The 19,615-nt window shown below is 54.3% G+C and overlaps 1 protein-coding gene across 1 annotated transcript; it reads right to left on the bottom strand.

Annotated features, from left to right (window-relative positions):
- Positions 1-5,681: 5,681 nt before the first annotated feature.
- Positions 5,682-18,488, bottom strand: PROK1 (prokineticin 1). The gene is made up of 5 exons (XM_045478598.1): positions 18,179-18,488; positions 13,961-15,464; positions 11,192-11,555; positions 8,537-8,662; positions 5,682-6,940 (listed from the first exon to the last, which is right to left on the bottom strand). Exons 3-5 carry the CDS (start codon positions 11,261-11,263, stop codon positions 6,821-6,823), a joined length of 318 nt encoding a protein of 105 aa, XP_045334554.1. The 5' UTR covers positions 11,264-11,555; positions 13,961-15,464; positions 18,179-18,488; the 3' UTR covers positions 5,682-6,820.
- Between the last annotated feature and the right edge of the window lie 1,127 nt (positions 18,489-19,615).

Raw genomic sequence — 19,615 nt, 5'->3', positions numbered from 1 at the left:
TTTAAATGAAACAAATGTCCCTGTGGTCCAAGGGGCAACAAGGACTTCCAAGTAGGTAGAGGCAAAGATAAGAAAGAATCTTCTGGACAGAGGGCCATAAACCATGTCCCTCCTGTGGGCTAAACCAAATGGTCTTCTTGAGGCCCAAGCCCTGCGCCCTCGGGCTTGTAGCTGGTTGCAGTCTCCACCAGGCCCTTTCTTTGTAAACTTTGAGAAGAAGTCCTCAGTGGCTGGCGAAAGGGGCCCCAAGAGAGCTGAGGGGGAAGCCTAATCTTTCCCCAACATGAAAATGAATAAAAGAAAGCTCCTTCAAAACGGAATCAGGGGCGCCTGGGTGAACCAGTAGGTTGGGCGTCCGACTTCAGCTCAGGTCATGATCTCAAAGTTCTCGAGTTCAAGCCTCACATCAGGCTCTGTGCTGACAGCTCGGAGCCTGGAGCCTGCTTCAGATTCTGTGTCTCCCCGTCTCTCTGCCCCTCTCCAGCTCATGCTCTGTCTGTCTGTCTGTCTCTCCCTCTCAAAAATAAACATTAAAAATTTTTTAATATATTTTTTAAGTTTATTTATTTATTTTTGAGAGAGAGAGAACATACGCAGGGGAAGGGTAGAGAGAGGGAGAGAGAGAATCCCAAGCAGGCTCCGCACTGTCAGCACAGAGCCCGACGCAGGGCTCAAACTGCAAAACCTTGAGATCATGACCTGAGCCAAAGTGAAGAGTCAGACGCTTAACCGACTGGGCCACCCAGGCTCCCTAGCACGGTATTTTCAAGGCCTGTCCGTGTTGTGACACGTAGCACTACTTGGTTCCTGTTTACGGCTGGATAATACTCTGTTGGATGGGTACAGCGTCTTTTATTTCCAGATGATGGAGGAAAGTTGCTTGTGGGAAGGTGGTTCTTCACGTTTCCTTCTAATTCCCCACGGGAAAGGGTGGAAGAGATCCCCACGGAAAGCGGGCCCCAGGGGCGCCTGGGTGGCGCAGTCGGTTAAGCGTCCGACTTCAGCCAGGTCACGATCTCGTGGTCTGTGAGTTCGAGCCCCGCATCGGGCTCTGGGCTGATGGCTCAGAGCCTGGAGCCTGTTTCCGATTCTGTGTCTCCTTCTCTCTCTGCCCCTCCCCCGTTCATGCTCTGTCTCTCTCTGTCCCAAAAATAAATAAACGTTGAAAAAAAAAATTAAAAAAAAAGAAAGCAGGCCCCGGACCACCCGTGCTCCCCTCTTCATCTGGTGGGATCTGAGTTTTGGGCACATTCCAGGTGAATTCTTCCAGGTTGACTCTTGGGCTGGTCCAAGATCAGACACAGGGCAAATTTTCAAGTAGCAATTTCTCCCTCCCAGGGTTTATCACTGTCAAAGCTCTGGGAGAGCAAGAACGCCAAGGCCTTGGCCCCCCTCACCCCGCCCCCAACCAAAGCCATCCTGGGTAATGCACAACCGAAGTGCAACAGTGTGTTTGCTGTGCAAACTCCGCTCTGAGGCGGCTCCCCAGCCCTGAACCTCCCCTGAGCGACCTTTCTCTCTGGCTGAGGGGAGCTTCCTGCTTCCTCCTCGGGTCTCGCCTCTGCTCGGTGCCCACCCCCCCCTCCAGAGCCTGGTGGCCAGAGTCTCCGAGATGGGAGAAGTGCATAGGAGAGGTAGGGATCCATACGCCCTCGTGTGCTTATTCTGTGTCCCCCAGCTGGAATCCTATCCAGTCTACTATCTCGAGGTCATCGTTCAACATTCAGATGGAGTAGGGCTTAGCAGCAGATTTCCAGGGAATCAAGCCTCTAGCATTTCAGGCCCTTGCCTGCCCTCAGAGGCTCTGCCCTCTGCCCTCAGCTCAGTCTGTGTCTGGCCCTTCGTCCCCCATGTGGAGGGCTCCCCTCAGGCCCTCCTCTTGCTCAGCTCAGCGACAGCCTCGGACTGGTGACATCTCCCCTGCCAGGTCCCCTTCCTCTGCCCTACCTTCAACTACCATTGTCTTAGATGGGAGGGTCCTTTTTGTTTTTCTTCTGCCATGACAAAGTCCATCCAGCAGAAGTAGATGTAACTTGTGTAATTCGAGATTTTTGCACTCACAAACAAGGGCAGTTCTGCACTTTCCCACTGCTGCTCTGCCCTGGGGGGCCCCTCCTGGACCCTCAAGGCTGCCATTGACTTTGTGTATGGCTCTCCCCATCTCCAGGGCCCCCAAGGCCCTTCCCCTGGTGAGGAAGAACCTGCAAGGAGACGGTGGGGTGAGCACTGGGGTGTGGGGACTCTGGGAGGAGAGGGTCTGTGGGAGGTGGCAGCTATAGAACCCCACGTCCCAGAGACCCCTGAGACCCTCACCAGCCTGCCTCCTCCCAGGAAGCGCCGTCGCTGCTTTTCATTCATTCATTCGTTCGTTCATTCAGGAAATGTCTGTTGAGCACAGCTTTAGGCCGGGCACAAGACACAGGAAACAACCACGGTCTCTGTCCTCCAGCAGCTCATGGTCCTTTGTTTACCATACAACACAGGGACCCCTTAGCTGATAAACTGGTAATGAATTAATTAGTTAATTGACCGGGGCCCTACTTCAGATGACCAGAAACTTCTCAATCCCCTGGGGGGCCCTCCCTTCCCATCTGCCGAGGTGTCCTGCCATCCTCCCCATCCACAGCATGGATCCAGGCTTGGGTCTTGAAAGCCAGCCAGGCTGCCACATCCAGTGTCTCCACCCTGAAGATGTAGGGAGGGGTCTGGGCCACGCAGGCCCTCCCCCCCACTTCCTCCTCCAACTCCCTTCTGCCATCAGTGACAGATCACAGTGTGGAGGGCAGGAGGGCACGGCCTTGTATAATTTGGGTCTGGAGAGGGGCTGCCATGGGAGGCAGGTAGCCCACCAACATCCTTTGTCACGTACTCAGTATCCCCTGGTACTTGGGCTTGGTACCCTGGTACTGGGCTTGGTCTGTGATGAGAAGAACCCTGGCCCCCATACCCTGAAGCCAGCCCTGTGAGAGAGCAGTCTCTGGTCCCGGTGAGTGCAGGGGTCTGTGGCCGACAGGCTGTGAGGCAGGTGCACGCACCCGGCCATGAGCTGGGTCCAATGCCCCGATCCTGCCCTCCTTCCACCTCACCTCCACCGGCAGGCCTGGGTCCTTCTCAGTCCCTGGGCCTCATGCCCCAGGGATGCAATCCGCTGCATGTTGAGCACAGGAGTGGAGCTTAGGTCCTGGGAAGTGAGGCCACGGAGAGACAGGCTGGGGGTGGGCCTGCCCCTCCGGAGAGGCCACCATCATCTGTCCTGTAGGTGCTCCAGCCCGGTTCCCACTACTCAACCCTGGGACACAAGCAGGACTCAGATGCTGCCCTTCCTTCTCTCTTGGGTAGAAGCTGACCTAGGCACGGGTGTCCCCTAACAGCAGGTGCCAACTCGGTGCCTGAGGTGTGTTTTTGTTCTGATGGATGCAATGGGGGGCGGGGGTGCACTTGAGAGGCTCTTGAAGGAGATGTTGAAGTCACCAGACACCAGAGGAGAAGCGGAACATTCCCCATAGAGGAAGAACCGGGGCAAAGACACACGTGGCATCTTCCACACACTGTGGGCAAGTCCTGAGGCCGGGAAGCCTGGTGGGGAGCATGGAAGAAGCAGAGAAAGAGTGGGCAGGTGCTTTTCGTTCCCTGCCAAGGTTTGGGCTTTCCCTTTTGGGGCCGAGAAGCGCTGTCGGGGAGCACAGACCAGGTAAATGTGATGCCCAGAGAGATGACTGATAGAGATGCCAGCGTGGATTTTACGGGGAAAACTGGAGGCAGAGAGAATAGGTTGGCAGCAGTTGCCATAGGCCATGCTGGGCAGGCTGATTGCTTAGACTTGGCCATGGCTGCAGGAAGAAAGGACAGGAGAAGAGACAAAAAGTCTACATTGCTCTTGAGCTTCTGAATTTGATCCTGGGGGTGGTGGAAGCTGAGAACGTGGAGATTCGGTTGGGGGGGGGGGGGTGAGGCAGCGCCTCCAGGGCTGTGTCTGGGAGCACAGGTGGGGGGCAGGAGCATCCCATCATCCTCTGGCCCCGCCCACCTCCGTGGTCCCACTCCTGGAGAAACTGGGAGAGATGTCTCATGGGAAGACAACAGCAGCTTCTAGGAAAGAGGTATCTAGGTGGAACGGGACCCATAGGGACAACTGTTTCTCCTGTGCCCCTCAGGGTGACAGATTTCTTTCCACAGGTGGAAGAATTGTCCCTCTAAGCCTCTGGTTGAATCTAACACTTGGGGACATCTGGGGAATCTGTTCTGAGAAGGGTGCATCTTGACCCTTCCATGCCATCCCCAGATTGGTCACTAGATGGCACCAGACTCCACCCGTCGGGAAGGAAGGGTCCGGAGATTAAGGGGCGGTAAGGCTGTCACTGAAGGGGCCAGAATCCTGAAGGGGTCTCCATTTCACCTAAACCTGGCCTAATTTGATTCTTCTGGAACACATCCTCGTTATGGATATATTATTCTCATAAGTAGATTCTTTTTATAATTATGAAGAACCTATTCCCGAATGTAAAGAATTCTCACAAATCCACTTTTCTTACCCCCTCCCACCTTCCCCTTTCTGCTCTTCAGTCTTTAGGGGGAAAATGCAGCAGGGAATTGGAGCAGAGGCCAATTATACATTCCTCAGCCTTCCGGTATAAAAAATGAGAATTGTTCCTGTTTGATTCACCGGGGTCTGCAGACCGGCCAGCTCCCTGGTGGGGGAGGGATGGGGCTACAGGTGGCGTCCCCCTCTCCACTGTGCTGAGACACGTGGCCGGCACCTCCCCCAGGCTGGCCCTGCCTGCAGGGGGCACAGCAGGGTTGGGAAAGGCCCAGGACACCTGCACAACGGGCGGCAGCCATGGGTGGTATCTGGAGACCCACAGAAAAAGGATGGGCAGATTGGAACCCCGGACGTGGACAGGAGCTCTATGTCCAGCAGCTGAGCCTTGTCCAGAGCGTGGGCAAGAGATTCATGGCTGCAGAAAGGGGCAAAAGTCAGCAAGAGCAGGCAACAAGGTCCGTCAAAGGAGCTGAAAACAAAACCTACGACCCCTAAGTGGGGCCCAGGCCTGGCCTGAGTGGGCCCTGCAGTAAAGGCTGCGCTGAGCACCCCTGAGCAAGGCTCTCGCAGATCAAGCATAAATGAGGGAGGGCGGGAGCCCCCAGGGCCCCAGGAACCATGATGCGTTTGGAGGTTTCTGGGAAACACAGGCTACAGTGTACTTTCATCTAACATTTTGCATTTTTTCTAGGCGAGGACTTGAGGTGAGGCGGGGCCATGGGGACAGCAACCGGGCACTTAGGGGATGCTCCCGGGCCCTGGGTTCAGACACAGCCTCAGGGCCATCCTGATATGGACTTTTCACCCCACACGTGGGGGTCTGGTGGCATCAATAACTGGACTCAATTGCGGAAACGGGAGTTGTCATGTCACAGTGGAGTCCCTACCCAGACACCGGCTCACGGCTCCCTGCCTGTCTCCAACCCAGCCACGCGCCTGGGTCACAGACCTGAGCGGCACCTTCGCTGTGCACACTGCTTGTCACCCTTCATTCAAAAATACCCTGAATCTACTTTCTGAAAAAGATTGCCCTAGATGGGAGGACAGCAATGGCATCTTTCCCCACCTGGAAAAGGCCCAGTCCCGCCCCCCTCCCCGCCCCTGGCTCCCCATCCTGACACAGCAGGAACACCACAGCCGCTCGCCCCTTGTTCATGCTTTTATTCTGCAGCCTCGGGCATCACCACGCTGTCCCGGGTGGGCCTGGGGCAGGGTCCAGATGCGAGGGGCTTAGAGCAACTGTGTTTTGGATGACAACGGAGGCCAGTGACACAACTCCCAGACAGACAGCTTTGAACTTCAGGAAGCCCTCACTGTCTGGAGAAGACGCTGTCTCTGGGTGTGGTGCCTGTGCGGCCTGGGCCCGCGGTGGTGGTTGCACGCCTGTATCCAAAGTCAGTGTCCCTGCCTGCTGCCTCCCCTCCCACCTGACACCCCCACCCCCCACCAGCTGGGCAGAAGCCCTTGGTCCTCAAGGTCACAGACATGCTCCCAGGGACCGATCCTTGGGAAGGAGCTCTTTGAGGTTACTCCCTAATTGCCTCCTAAAACATCAGTAGCTGATTAGATCGAACGGCCGCCGCTTGCATTTTAGAGCGAGGTAGTAGGAATTGGGGGCTTCCCTGCTTAACTGGTAAGGCGTGCTGGGAGGGGTTCGGAGGCCATGCAGCACTGGCCTGGTGGCTCCCCGCGCCTGCCATGAGGTCACCGCCTACTGCGCCCCGGGAAGGGCTGACCTTGGGCCTGTGGCCTACAACCGAGGGGTTGGTCAGTCAAAGGAAGATGACCGACTCCCGGGTTGACAGTCACAGGCCTCACAGAAAGGGCCTGAGGCTCAGGCCAGAGACGCAGAGCAGGGCACCCAAGGGGCTGTGCAGGTTCAGGCAGAGAGAGCATGGGGGAGGAGGGACAGATGGGCCCGGGGAGGAGGACAAGTCACCTCTAAGGAGCAGACAGGTGAGTGAGGCAGGAGCTAAGGGAAAACAGTGTCCTTCCGATCACGTACAACCCCTCAGCCAGCCGGAACAGCTGCTGCCAGGACCACGGCCCTCGGCTGGGACAACCTCAGGCCAGCCTGGCGGACCGTGTGCGGGTGTCTGCATGAATGCACAGATGTGGGCTAGGAAGCAGGGATGGGGCGAGGCAGCTTGGGGCCTGGGGACGGGGCGGTGGGGAAGCTGGGCCACGTGGCAGAAATCAAAATCCATAAGAGACCCCCCCGCCCCCCACGGGCTGTTCTCATGCAGAGGCCCAGCGTGTGTGCCGACAACAGCCAGGCTCCTAAAAGTTGATGTTTTTCAAGTCCGTGGAGCAGCGGTACCTGCCGTCCGGGCACCTGGAGCACAGCAGGTTGGGCAGGCAGGGGCAGGTGTGGTGCTGGCGTTTTCTGAAGAAGGGGACCTGGAGAAAGAGGAGAAACAGGATGACACCTTCAGCATAAGGGAGGTGGGCTTCCCGCAGGGGCCCCGGCCAGCCCAGCCCTGCCCAGTGTCTCACCCCTCCACCCAGCACAACAATCACAGTTATTGCAGAGGAGGAAACTGAGGCAAGAGTGGCCGAGTGACATGCCAAGATCACACAGCTGATTTGGGGAGGAGTCAGGATTTGAACCCGGGCAATCTGGCCCTCGAGACGATGTAATCAGCCACGATACTGTGCTGTCCGCTCCAACCTTAAAGTCCCAGAGCTGCCTAGCCACGTCCCCTCGCTGACCTGACACCCACGTGAATGCATGCACACCCACGTGAATACGTGCACACACGGTTGTTGACTGAATCTCACTTACAGTTCACTTAGCATGCGCTTGATGTTGGGTACTGGGGATGCAGCCGTGGACAGGACAGACGCTGCCTCTGCCCCGTGACTCTCACCCAGAGGCTAGACCACTGAAGCTTCCTCAAGGGAGGGTGAATAGGAACGGTTGTGACCACAGACAGGGTCAGACTGCCCCCGGTTCCAATCCCAGGTCTGCCAACTTCCCAGTGGTGTGACAACAGGCGAGTCCTTTAATCTCGGTGTCTCAAAAATGGGTGTTATTATCCTCAAAATGGGTTCATAACAGCACCTACCACAAATGGTTGTGAAGAGGTTTAAACTATATATTTGCAAAAGCAGGTAGTCTGAAAAGTGGCACGCGGTTATATCGTCACCGGTGTCCCTTTTGGGAACGGAGGTCTGCAGCCGAACCACCTGACACACCCCGAGGCAGCAAGGACTGCTGTGCTGTCCCGAGGGTCTTGGCTCAGCTGCATCTCCCCCCCCATTCCCCAAACAGCTGCAATGGCGGGGTGGGGGGGTGACTACAGGATGATGCTCTGACCCCAGAAGAAACCAGGGCTCCCGGTGTAGGCATATCCCCCAGGAGAGCACGAAGGAATCCTGAACCACAGGAAGCCGAGGAAGGTGACAGACACACGGGTCCCCATACACACCTGTGGCTGCTCCCGTACCTGGCCGTTCAGAAGCAAAGACCTCGTGGCCCTTCGATGCCCCCTGGGCTGGGAGCAGGGCGGGAGTCAGGTGCTTGGGGCCCCAAAGAGTGAGCGCCTCCTTAAAGTGTATGCGCTGGTCACGGGCCTTGCCTCACCCTAACCAGGCCTTGGATGGAAGGCCCTTCCATGAGTATTACTGCATGTTCCTGAGGGAGGGGTCCAGGGGCAGAGGCCATTCGGGACCCTTTGAGAATCTGAGTTTATATTCAGATCTGAAAGAGACTTCAGGGGTAATCATTCTACTCGCCTGGTTGTATACAGTGCCCGAGGCCCAGACAAGTCCTGCTAATTGCCCAAGGCCACACAGCAGAGGAGCAGCTGGGGTTCCAGCCCATAGATATAACAGGCTGTGTGCTTAGTGCCCCCCTACTCCACCCCAGGCTTTCTCCAAAAAGCAAGGAGGCAGTGCCCAACACCCGTAAGATGATCCTAGAGTCAGTCTGAAAATCGGGGTCCAGTCCAGCTGTGTCACTGGCTCTCTGCCCTGAGCAAGTCTGTGCAGTACCTTACGGCTGCCCGGGTGACACTCCTCTCCTTCCCGCCCCAGCGGGGTGCACATCCGAAGCCCACGCAGCCACAGGCTGATGGCGCAGCAGGTGCCCGTCCCACACTGCACATCCCGTTCACAGGCCTGAGAGGGGAGACAGGAGTTGTTAGTGCCCATTAGCGCCACTCAAGAGAAACCGGAAGGAAGAGGTACATTCGAAAACCCTGATGGCCTGACACCTTGGGCAGCTCATTCTTGCTCCTGCTCCGCTCACGACAGGATGCTCAGGCCTCCGCGGGTCAGCAGAACTGCATCTGAGGACCACCACCCCCCCGAACCAAGCTCCACTGAGGCTGCCCAATAGGGGGGCAACTCTCCTGACAACCTTAGAAGTTAGGAGACATGGCCCTTCCAGCACTGGGAAATGCTCAAGGGACACCGGTGACATCAAATTAATTTGAATTCCCAAAGGCGGGAGGGGCATTGATGGCCCAAGCCCCTAGGTGGTCAGTGCTGAGTCTCCTGGGACCAGACTCTCCAACCTTGACCCCACACCCAGGGTTGGTGCTGGCCCCCGCCTCGGCCCTCACCGGAATCCCCACCTCAGCCGGGGGCCGGCACCCCCTGAGAAGCGAGGGGTGTCTCCCCCAGTGCTTCTCAGCAGGCCTCTTTGAACCCCAGATAGGGATGGACCCCTCTGGGTTGGGCTCCAAACAGGAGCTGGGCGGCCTTGCCTGGTTTCTGGAAGTTGCCATTTGAAAAGAAGGCCACACAAGCCTGCTTGAAACAAAATCGACCTCTGAGCTGCTCTAGACTCAAGTGGGGCCACGATGGAGAAGCACCCAATCTTTCCACTTGCAGGAAAGCTTTGTGGCTTATCTGAGCTGAGATTCACAACTGGGTTTTGGTTCACTCTTCTCCAACAGGCCATGGGGCAGGCTCTCGCTGCCTGCCTGGGACCTGGCAGGAGCGGGAGGCTGCCCACTGGCTCAGCCCCAGGAAGGAAGGTGGGGGTGCAGGGTCTGCTTGTCACCCAGAAGAGGTGCAGGGGGCAGTCACCTGGCCATGCAGGTCTCCAGCCCGGTGAGGGTACATCTCGCACACCGACCAGCCCCTGAAAGCCCAGGGTTGGGGCCAAGCAGGCCCTACCTGACTCTTCTCCCACAGAGTTGGGACATCATTGTCCCCACTCTGGCAGGAAGGACCATCCAAGCCCGAATTTGGGATGGTCACTATGCAGGGAGCAGGGCCATATGACGATGTCCTACCAGCCTCTTGTTGGGAGTCGCCCTGGGGCAGCCCCTGGGCATGGAGAATGGAGGGAGGTCCTGACCCCCTCAGCACTGGGTCCCACACTCTCCTGCACATGTCTGCCATGCATTTCCTTCCACCCTAGATTTCTCCCTCACTGTGCTTTTCAAAAGGTCCAGCTGAAGGGTTTGCTAGAAAGGCATTTTCCCGCCACCACTCGGCCAGATGTTGGAGCTCACACAGCGAGGTAACCTGGGCATCAGCGTGAACCCTCAGCCCCCATCCCTCTCCGTGGCTTCTGTCCTTTCTCAGCCTCCCCGATGGTCAAGCTACACAGTAGGAAGAATCAGAGGCTGACATTCATTAGGTATAATTTTGCCCTAACAGTGTTATTCATGCTCCGGGTTCCAAAAGCATTGACTTGCCTTTAATATTTGTTCGTCTTTGAAACTCAGTCTTTTTCCTTTAAAAAGGAGAAGAAAGAAGTTTTCCTTTCTGTGAACATTAAAACTAATACGATTCCAGGAATTGTTTGGCATTTTTCTACGTTTTCATTCTCTATGTAAAAAGTTGAGGGACTTCGGAAAAAAATAATAAATTTCCCTCTTTTTTTTTTTTTTTTTTTTTTTTTTTCCTCTAGCGGCTTTTATCTGGAAAGCTCTCTGGTAAAGTATTACTCTCTGTTTTAGTAAGAATGGTCCCACCACTGTAACACATTTGAGGGTGGTTCTGGTTAAAGCCAAAATGCTACAAGAGAACCATAATCCGAGTGTTTTGAATTCTAAGACAGGCAGCGCCTGTGTGTGGCAAATGTCCCTTGGGAGACTAGATTTCTGTTTGGTACCCGATGCTTGTTTTTGGGTGCACCCAGCCAAATGTTCTTATCAGAACTGGGCACGGCTAAAATACATAAAAAATAAAGGGAAGAAAGAATTTCAAGGCAACCTTTCTTAAGAGTGGAAAAGGCAGAGGTTAAATGCCCCCAATTAAAGCTAATAAGGTCACTGCGTTTAATCAAGTCATCATGCTGTGTAAACTAAACCTGACATGTGGACCACATTGTATATGAAAACAAAAATTTTCACAAAAGATAAATCAGGGGGTGCTAACCCACTTTATAGAGGAATTTCTTATTACACAATAGGAATCTTCATGTTACCAGAGGTCGAAACGTCAAAATGTTTGATGTTCTCCTAATGCAGTTGGAAATTAGATTTGGTTTACACACAGCTGCTCAAAAGTGGATCCCGTCTAGCGGAATGAGGTCTAACTAATCCGAAAATCATGTGGAACACCTCTCTAAAATGCCGGCTGACGCCCCAGTTTTTTTGGCTTGCCCCCTGCATGGTCGCTGGCTCCCATCCCGTGCAGACCCTGACATCCCCCCCAAACCCAGGGCGTAGAGGAAGTTGGACGACTTACCCCTGTGATCACGGCACAGTCCGACACAGTCACCAGAAGGAACATGATTGAGACTCGCATGGCCCCTTTCATGGTCACTTGGGGTGAAGGCACAACGCCTCCCGCTCCACTGCCTGTCGCTGGCTTCCACTCAGCCTCGTGTGCCAGCTGGGAAGGCCAGGCTGTCCGGCCCCCTCCCTCCTCCCAGATTTATACGGTCCGATCCAGGCTGCCTATGGGTGCCTGTCTCTGCTCTTCCCTTCCCCGTCACCAGTGCTATTCAGATGATCGCAGGGACGAACGTGAGACCTGAATCCCTGATGACATCAAATCACCATCAAAACCAATAAAAATGAACACATCGGGACGCTGACTGGCTCCAGCCCTGCCAGGAACACAGAGATGCAGTCAGTTACATACATTTCCCTCCATAGTCTTCTCTGCCTCTGGGGCATCTTTCTCCTTTGCTCAGGGTGGGGGTGAGGCGGCTCTGGCAATGAATTAAGGGGTTTACAACATCACCATCTATCTGCTCCAAACCGTGCAACATGCGGGATCATCACAGTCAAGCCAACAAGAATGATCTAGGCATTTACCATCGACCATGTGTTCAACACCGAGTTGGTGGCCGAGAGGACACGAGTGGGTAAGGGAGTGTCCCTGTTCCTCTAGGTGAAAATTCCAATAGGGAGAAATGAGACAGTAAGAGAGCAAGGCCAGGTTTGTGGGGATGATGTCTCTGAGAGGCACACCTAAGTAATTGTTCTCTAAGAAGCTCAGGAGAAACACCGAGTGTCACCTGTACAGGAATCAAAGGGCAGAAGATGAGCCCATGCCCAGATCTCTGTAGAGAAGCATGCTTGGGCCGGGGTGCAGCTAACAGCGGCCAGGAGCCTCACTGCTGCCTTCCTGGTTTGGGGGTGAACATGACAGTGGGTGAGCAAACATGTTGGGTTCAGGTGCCCGCTTTGTGGGACGCTGACTTCAGGCACGGGCCCTCCTGCTAGGAGAGGAAGCCCCTGGTCCAGACTTCCCACCCCAGCCAACCCAGAGAGAGCTCCCGGAATCCTGTACCAGACAATCTGCTTCTCTCCGCAAGGACAAAAGCTATTGCTTCCGAGGTATGCTTTGCAATATGGTAATAGATGTTACACACACCAATAAATAAATACAAGATGTCTACAGTCAATGCTTTGGGAAACACTGATTACAGAAGTTCAACCAGGATTTTTACTGCGGGACTTTTCAGAGCCTTTCTTAGGCCACCAAGCAGGAAATGTAATTTGCAGGATTTTCCAAACGGAGTCACCCATCGAATGGCTTTTTTCTCAGAGTGTCTCAGGAAAATAGGGTGTTCACATAAAAAACACTGGCAGGCACTTAGAAGTGCAGAGAGAGGTGAGCTAGCACAGAAGCTAAGAGTTAGACCCCAGAGACAAGACATTTTGACCTCTGGTCCTAGACGGCTCATTAGTTTTATGACCCTGAGAATATGGTCAGTCTCTCTAAACCTCAGTTTTCTCATCTCTAGCATGGGGGTGATAGTACCACTCACATTATGGGGTTTTGTGAATATTCATCCATTTATTTATTCATTGGCTCTATATTTATTCACATTGAAGGTACGGCTCTTGGTGCTGGAAATAAAGCAGTGAACAAAGCAGGGTCCCTGCTCTCATGGAGCTTTGCTTTTAGTGCGGAGATAGGTAATAAACAACCACACAAATAGATTTATAATAAAATGGCTAGGGGTGCTGAGTTCTATTAGAAAGGAACAGAAGTCAGCAGAGCTTAACGAGTGATATTTGGGATGGGGCGAGTGTCTCTCTGAAGAGACGCTAGAGAAGGCCTAATAAAGTGAAGGGGTGCTCTGGGCAGGGCCCGGGAGGAAGAACCAGTGCAAAGGCCCTGCGGCAGGGCCTTCTTGTCCAGTTCCGGAGCAGCAAGGAGGGTGGTGATCAGGGGAAGCGGGGAGAGCGGTGCAGCTGGAACAGGAGCCTTGCAGGACGTGCTGCGGGCCTGACGGCAAGTGTGCCTGGGTCCTTGGGGAGGGACAGGATGTGATTTCCACTGTGAAAGGATCTCTCTGGCTGCATATGGGAGATTAAATGAGATGGCGGGTGTGACAGGCTTATCACTACGCCTGATACAGAGTAGCGTTTGCTAACTATTAGCAATTTCTATCATTAAAAAAATGGGCCTATCTGCCTTAATACAAAGTTCTCCTGTGAGAAAAGAATCAAAACAATGAACCTGGAGGGCATCCGGGTGGCTCAGTCAGTTGAGAGGACTCTTGATTTTGGCTCAGTTCATGATCCGTCCTAGTTCACGATCAGGGTCGTAGGATCGAACCTCCACCTAGCGTGGAGCCTGCTTGGGATTCTCTCTCCCTCTGCCCCTACCCCCACCATGCTCACATGTGCACTGTCTCTCTCTCTCTGTCTCTCTGAAGAAGAAAAAAAAAAAAAACCTGGGGGGACCTGGGTGGCTCAGTCAGTTAAGCGTCCGACTCCTGATTTTGGCTCAGGTCATGATCTCTTGGTTCGTGAGATCGAACCTCGTGTTGGGCTGTGTGCTGACAGCACAGAGCCTGCTTGGGTTTCTCTCTCTCCCTCTCTCTATGCCCTCCTCCCACGAGCGTGCAAGCTCTCTCTCTCTCTCTCTCTCTCAAAATAAATAAATAAACTTTAAAAAATTGATGAACCCATACAGCCCGCCAGTACACTGTGGCACTGAGTCAGGTGCACAACCAGAGAACAGAAAGACCACCCAGCCCATCAAGACACTCACCCGGAGGAAGAAAGCAGGATCGTGCTGGGTGCTGGAGGGGTTCCTGAAAGAGTCCCGTGGGCTCTGGGTGCCCGGTACAGATGCCCCCTCACACGGGCCGCCTTCCACGAGACGACAGTGGATGGTGGCTGACCACCCCCGTCCCGCCCCCGCCTCCCATGCTCACTCCCTTCCTTCGGCACAAAACTAATTACCCCACACAGCGCGTGAAGCATGATACTGAGAAATACTGTTGCAAACAAAACCAGCAACACTGGTTGAAAACATTTTGTTCACCTTGGACAGCGGGCACTTGAGGAAAAGCCAGCTTAATTAGAGAAGGTGAGGGATACATGGTGACCTTGCTGGAAATGCCAGAAGAGGCTTTGGGGAGCTTTCGGGGCTCTTTACCCGGTAACTCGATTAAGCAAACACTCGCTGAGCGCCTCCCACATGTCAGGCCCAGGAATTCCTGGTTGCTGGCTCTGATTTCTCTGGGCCTTAGAGCTCTTCCTATTCCTGTGTACAGGTGGATTTCAGCGGTGTTCTTGACACGTTTTAGCCAGATAAGGGTTACTTTCGCTGACAGAGGGAGCACAGAAGAAAGAGCAGGAAGCGGGGAGGCCCTGAACTAGGCAGGCAGGCACCCCAGGAGACAAAGGCGACGCAAGAAAAACGGGGTGACAAGCGCTAACAATGAACTTGCCTCCCCCAGGGAGAAGAAAGCTGGCAAGCTGTGCGGCGGGGGCCAGAGGGGGTGAGGCAGGTGGGCGGGGCAGCCCGCTGCTGAGCGACTGTAGGAGAGGGTCCCACGCCAGGTGCCTCGTGACTGGGGCCTCGCCCTGCTTCTCGCTCCAGCGGATGCCAGTGTCACCATTTTCCGTACCGTGTGTACAGCTGTGCGTGCGTGGGTGTGTGTGCGCGTGGTGAATACGGGCCGCTCTCTGGACCGAGGTCAGTGCTGAGCTGGCACCCTCCCCTGAGGTGCTCTACCTCCATCTTTGGATTGATCTGACTCCAAGGGCGCTAGTGTTCCCTTCCAGCTCCACCGGGAGGTCCTTGTCCCACAAACTACAAAGCAGTGCGTGTCCCAGGGCCTCCCTGCCCCCGCCTGGAACGTGATCACTATTATCAGTTTCATTGCCTACGGACTAAATGAGAATTGGCTCTGGGTCATTTAAGAACAATAGGAAGGAAGAAATCAACAAACAATGGAAACCGGAGCCCTGGGGCCAGGGCTTCTGAACCTTGGGTCACAGCCTCCCAAGGAGTTCCTGAACAGAATTCAGAGGACCTCTAACTGAACGTTAGCGTTTTTCTTCGTTTTCTTTGTTTTCTTCGGTGCTCACTGCAAGCCACAAGCACACAGGTATCAGTAAAACCTGGGTCCTCGTCACCAAAAGAAGTTGCAGATGTTTTCATATCCTATCAGCCTCGTGGCGAACAGCTCGAAAGATTTCTACGCATCACCGTGTTGAAGTCATGGGAGTCATTGGGCCCACTGCGAGGCTGTGTCACTTGAGGCCTTAAGAAAGAAACACACGTCACATGTCACAGCTTTGTTTTTAACATAAGGCTCGATAGCTATATTTTAATGCAATTGATTTCCTTTATAATCTTACATACTTTATTTTATATATTTAAAAACACAGGGCGCCCGGGTGGCTCAGTCGCTTAAGCGTCCAACTCCGGATTTCAGCTTTGGTCGCGATCTCACGGTTTCGTGAGTTCGAGCCCCGAGTCGGGCTCTGTCCTGACAGTGCGGAGCCTGCTTGGGATTCTCTCTCTCTCTACCCCTCCCCCGCTCGCACTGTCTCTGTCTCTCTCGAAATGAATAAACTTAAATAATGAAAACATTCTCCTGAGCAGGGATCATGGACCCCAGTGGAACCCATGGTAGAAAAATAGCTAAGAATCCCTGAGGCAGAGTGAAGACACAGAGAAAAAAGAGAAGACCCAGGTGAGTGAGGTGTAAGGTCATAGTCCAGAGAGAGAACCGTAAACTGAACACATTTGAGGAAAAGAATGTCGAGAAGGAGGAGGAGGGGTGCGGGGAGGGGAAGGACCAGAAGCAGCAGCTAGAATAGGCCCCACGGTGCCGTCACTGGGGTCAGACAGAGCAACAGGTTAAGACGGTAGGGCTATGTCCACACTGATGGATCACAGGGAGAATGGCTTCTAATCTGGATCCAGGTGGACTCAATCCCTGCTCCCTGTGTCTCCCCAACCCATATACAACTTATGCCCCTGTCTACCTCATCTTCAGAACACTTTGGATTGAAAAACAGAAACAGGGGCACCTGGGTGGCTCAGTTGGTTGAGCATCCGACCTCGGCTCAGGTCATGATCTCGCGATGTGTGGGTTCCAGCCCCGCATCGGGCTCTGTGCTGACAGCTCAGAGCCTGGAGCCTGCTTCGGATTCTGTGCCTCCCTCTCTCTCTGCCCCTACCCTGCTCACGCTCGCTCTCTCTCTCTCTCTCTCTCTCAAAAGACAAAAAAAATTAAAAAAAAAAAAACAAAAACAGAGAAAAAACGAAAACAAGGACCCAGGTTCCCATCAGGCTTTAAAACCTCAGTCCACACTCAAGTTACTTTAATCCCAACTGTCCAACTGGGTTTCCAATGCTGGCAAGGCCTCTTTGTTCTACAAGTTGAAGATGTGATTTAAAGAGAAGACACCATTGCCATAGTGCCAGAGACCCTCAAGTACCTAAGAATATGCGCCCTAACGACCTGGGTGCGTTAACCCCAGGTCATCCTGACACCGTCCACATGCAGGCTCCGCTCACAGCAGCTGCTTGCACCCAGCCTGGAACGCGGCCCCGCTCTCTCCTTCAGCTGTACCTATTCCTTCTCTTCCTTTCACTGTCAGTCTCTAGAAGGATAGGCTACCTTCCTTTTCCCCTACCACCTCCGCAACCCTCTCCAGCCTTGCTTCTGGTCTCACCGACCAGTGACCCTGTCCTTCTAAATGCCAAGCACAAGACATCATTTCCTTTTTTTAAAGGTTTTTATTTCTTTATTTTGAGGTGGGGGAGAGGGAGGAGCAGAGAGAGAGAGAGAGAGAGAGAGAGGGAGAGAGAGCAAGCATGAGTGGGGGAGGGGCAAAGAGAGAGAATCCCAAGCAGGCTCCACACTGTCAGCACAGAGCCCAACCTGGGGCTCCAACTCACGAACCGTGAGATTACGCGCTGAGCCGAAATCAAGAGTCGGAGGCTTAACCGACTGAGCCCCCAAAGGTGTCATTTTCAACCCTGTCTCAAGTGAATTTTTGCAGCCTTTGACGCAGTAACTACTCCCTCTTTAGATTCTTCTTTCTTATTTTCCCGACATTGTTTTCTCTATGTTCCCTACCCTCTTCCTTCAGAGGTTCCTCTGCTCCTTCCATCCCTTAAACTGTTCCCTGGGGTCACATTTAATAACCTCCTAGGCCTCCACACCCACCCGGAATGCACCTGCCGGCCACCGAAGTGCTTACGATCCCGACCTGTGTCCCCACCCCCGGGGCCCCAGGCTCATCCCTACGGCCAATGGCCCCAAAGCCTTTGATACCATGAGACCCATTGGAACCCCATGTCACAGGCCCCTGTCCACAGGCCCCCAGCTCCTCTTGTTCACCCTCGCCCCTAAGCCCACTGGTACTGCCCAGGGTTCTCAGTTACAAGGAACAGAATCCCGCGTGGCCAGCTTCCGCAGAATGGGAATTTATTAATTGCTGGGTGTGTTGAGAAACAGGTTGGGGCTGAGCGCCCAAGAACAAGTCCCAGCGCCACACCGCAGAACTGCCTAATGGGGGAGGGTGCCTGGCAAAGCCAGATGTGCGGGGCCCTCCAGGCCACACCTGGAACATCCTTCTTCACACCGCCTGGTTCCCGAGGAAGGCGCACATGGGCCCTCTGACTGCAGCCCAGTCTCCCCTGCACCCTGCACCCCTGCAAGGACACGTATGGGGAAGGGCCTGACTCGTAACTGAAGACACAGTGCTCAGAGCTCTCCACAGTGTCCTGCTGCCCCGCTCTTCCTCCTGTGTCCCCCACTCAGTTAATGGCACCACAAGACACTCAGCAGCCCATCCAGGGAGTTTCCTGGCTCCCTGAAATTCTCTGTTTTCATGAGTCCTGGTATCCTGTCACCTGTGCCCGCCCCCAACTCACGCGCACCTTTCCCCCACCCCGCACCTTCCGTCTTCACCACCACTGTCCATTACCATCTTCCCGACCTGCCCCCTCCGGGCTTACCCCTCTCCAACCAGCTTCCACACAACCCAGACATCTGCTGTGCTTGTGATCATCCGCTTGGAGATCAAAAGTTCCTCGAGGACTCCTCACCGGCCTCTGACCTCCAGATCAAACTCAAACCCTCAGGCTGTTGTCCAAGGTCCAATGGTGGAATGACCCGCCCTGCTCTCCTTCCCCTCCCAGCATCGGACCGCACGCACTCACCTCTCCAGCGATGCAAAACTGCTCACAGCCCCTCCCCGGGCCAGTCTGCGTCGTCCCTCAACACCTTCCACGTGCCATCCCCTTCCCTCTGGCCTGGGTGATGAAGCCCTACCTTTCCATCCAAGTCCAGCCACTTCCTGATGGTGCGAACTTGGACAAGTTACCACACCTCTGCGGCCTTGGTTTTCTCTTCTGAAAAATGAAAATGATATCCTCCTCCCAGGTGCGTGTAAAAAGTACACAAGGAAACTCTGCACAGTGTTTAGACATTGCAGTGAGTTCAAAGGTGCCTCCCCCCCGAAAGATGCACCCTTATCCCCTTCATTCCAACCTGTGGATGTTACCTTTGCTGATGTAACTAAGGGAAGGATCCTGACACGACATCATCCCAGGTTACCAGTGGGATTGGCAAATGTCCTGCTAAGGAAGAGCCCAGGGGAAGATGGAGACAGATGTGGGGCGGTGCCACCACCAGCCCAGGAATGCCAGGAGCTGCCCGAAGCTGAAAGAAGCAAGGGTAGATTCTCCCCAGAGCCTTTGAGGGAGCAGGGCCCTGACGTCACCTTGATTTCCAACTTCCAGCCTCCAGAACGGCGAAAGAATCCATTTCTGTGGTTTGAAGCCACCGAGTTTGTGACAGCTTGCCGGACAGCCACGGCAACTAGCACAGACACGCAGAAACCATCTCTCCTCCTCCCCCTCCGTCCTCACCCCTGCCAGCAGGGGCCCCACCAGGGAGGCTACGGGCCTGGGGACCAGGGAGGCCAGGCCCCAACCAGCCAGCGGCACATGGAAACCCCGTCTCCTTTACAATCACTGCAGAGAAAGCCTCTCTGAAAAGCAAAATCTGAACACAGACATTTGCACCACCCCTCACGCCAGGAAGGGAACAGCCCAAAGTTGCAGAGCTAGTAAACATACGGGACCGGCTTCACCACTCAAGGGCAGGGCAAGGTGATTAGTTCCCATTAATCTTAGCTTCTTGAAAACTCCCCAGAAAAGTACAGCATTTGCTTGTTTGCCTGCCTGCTTGCTTGTTACGTTTGTAGTTATTAGTACTATGATTTTTAGTAATCTCTACACCCAACGTGGGACTTGAACTCATGACCCCGAGATCAAGAGTAGCATGCTCTTCCGACTGAGCCAGCCAGGCGCCCTCTTTGTTGGTTTCTTAACTTCTTCAAAGAGATGATTGAACCCTCTTCCCCCCTGTGGACGTCTGTGGGCCCTATA

This window comes from Leopardus geoffroyi, chromosome C1 (assembly GCF_018350155.1).
Source record: "Leopardus geoffroyi isolate Oge1 chromosome C1, O.geoffroyi_Oge1_pat1.0, whole genome shotgun sequence".
Taxonomy (NCBI): domain Eukaryota; kingdom Metazoa; phylum Chordata; class Mammalia; order Carnivora; family Felidae; genus Leopardus; species Leopardus geoffroyi.
This window is presented reverse-complemented; position numbering and strand designations above follow the sequence as displayed.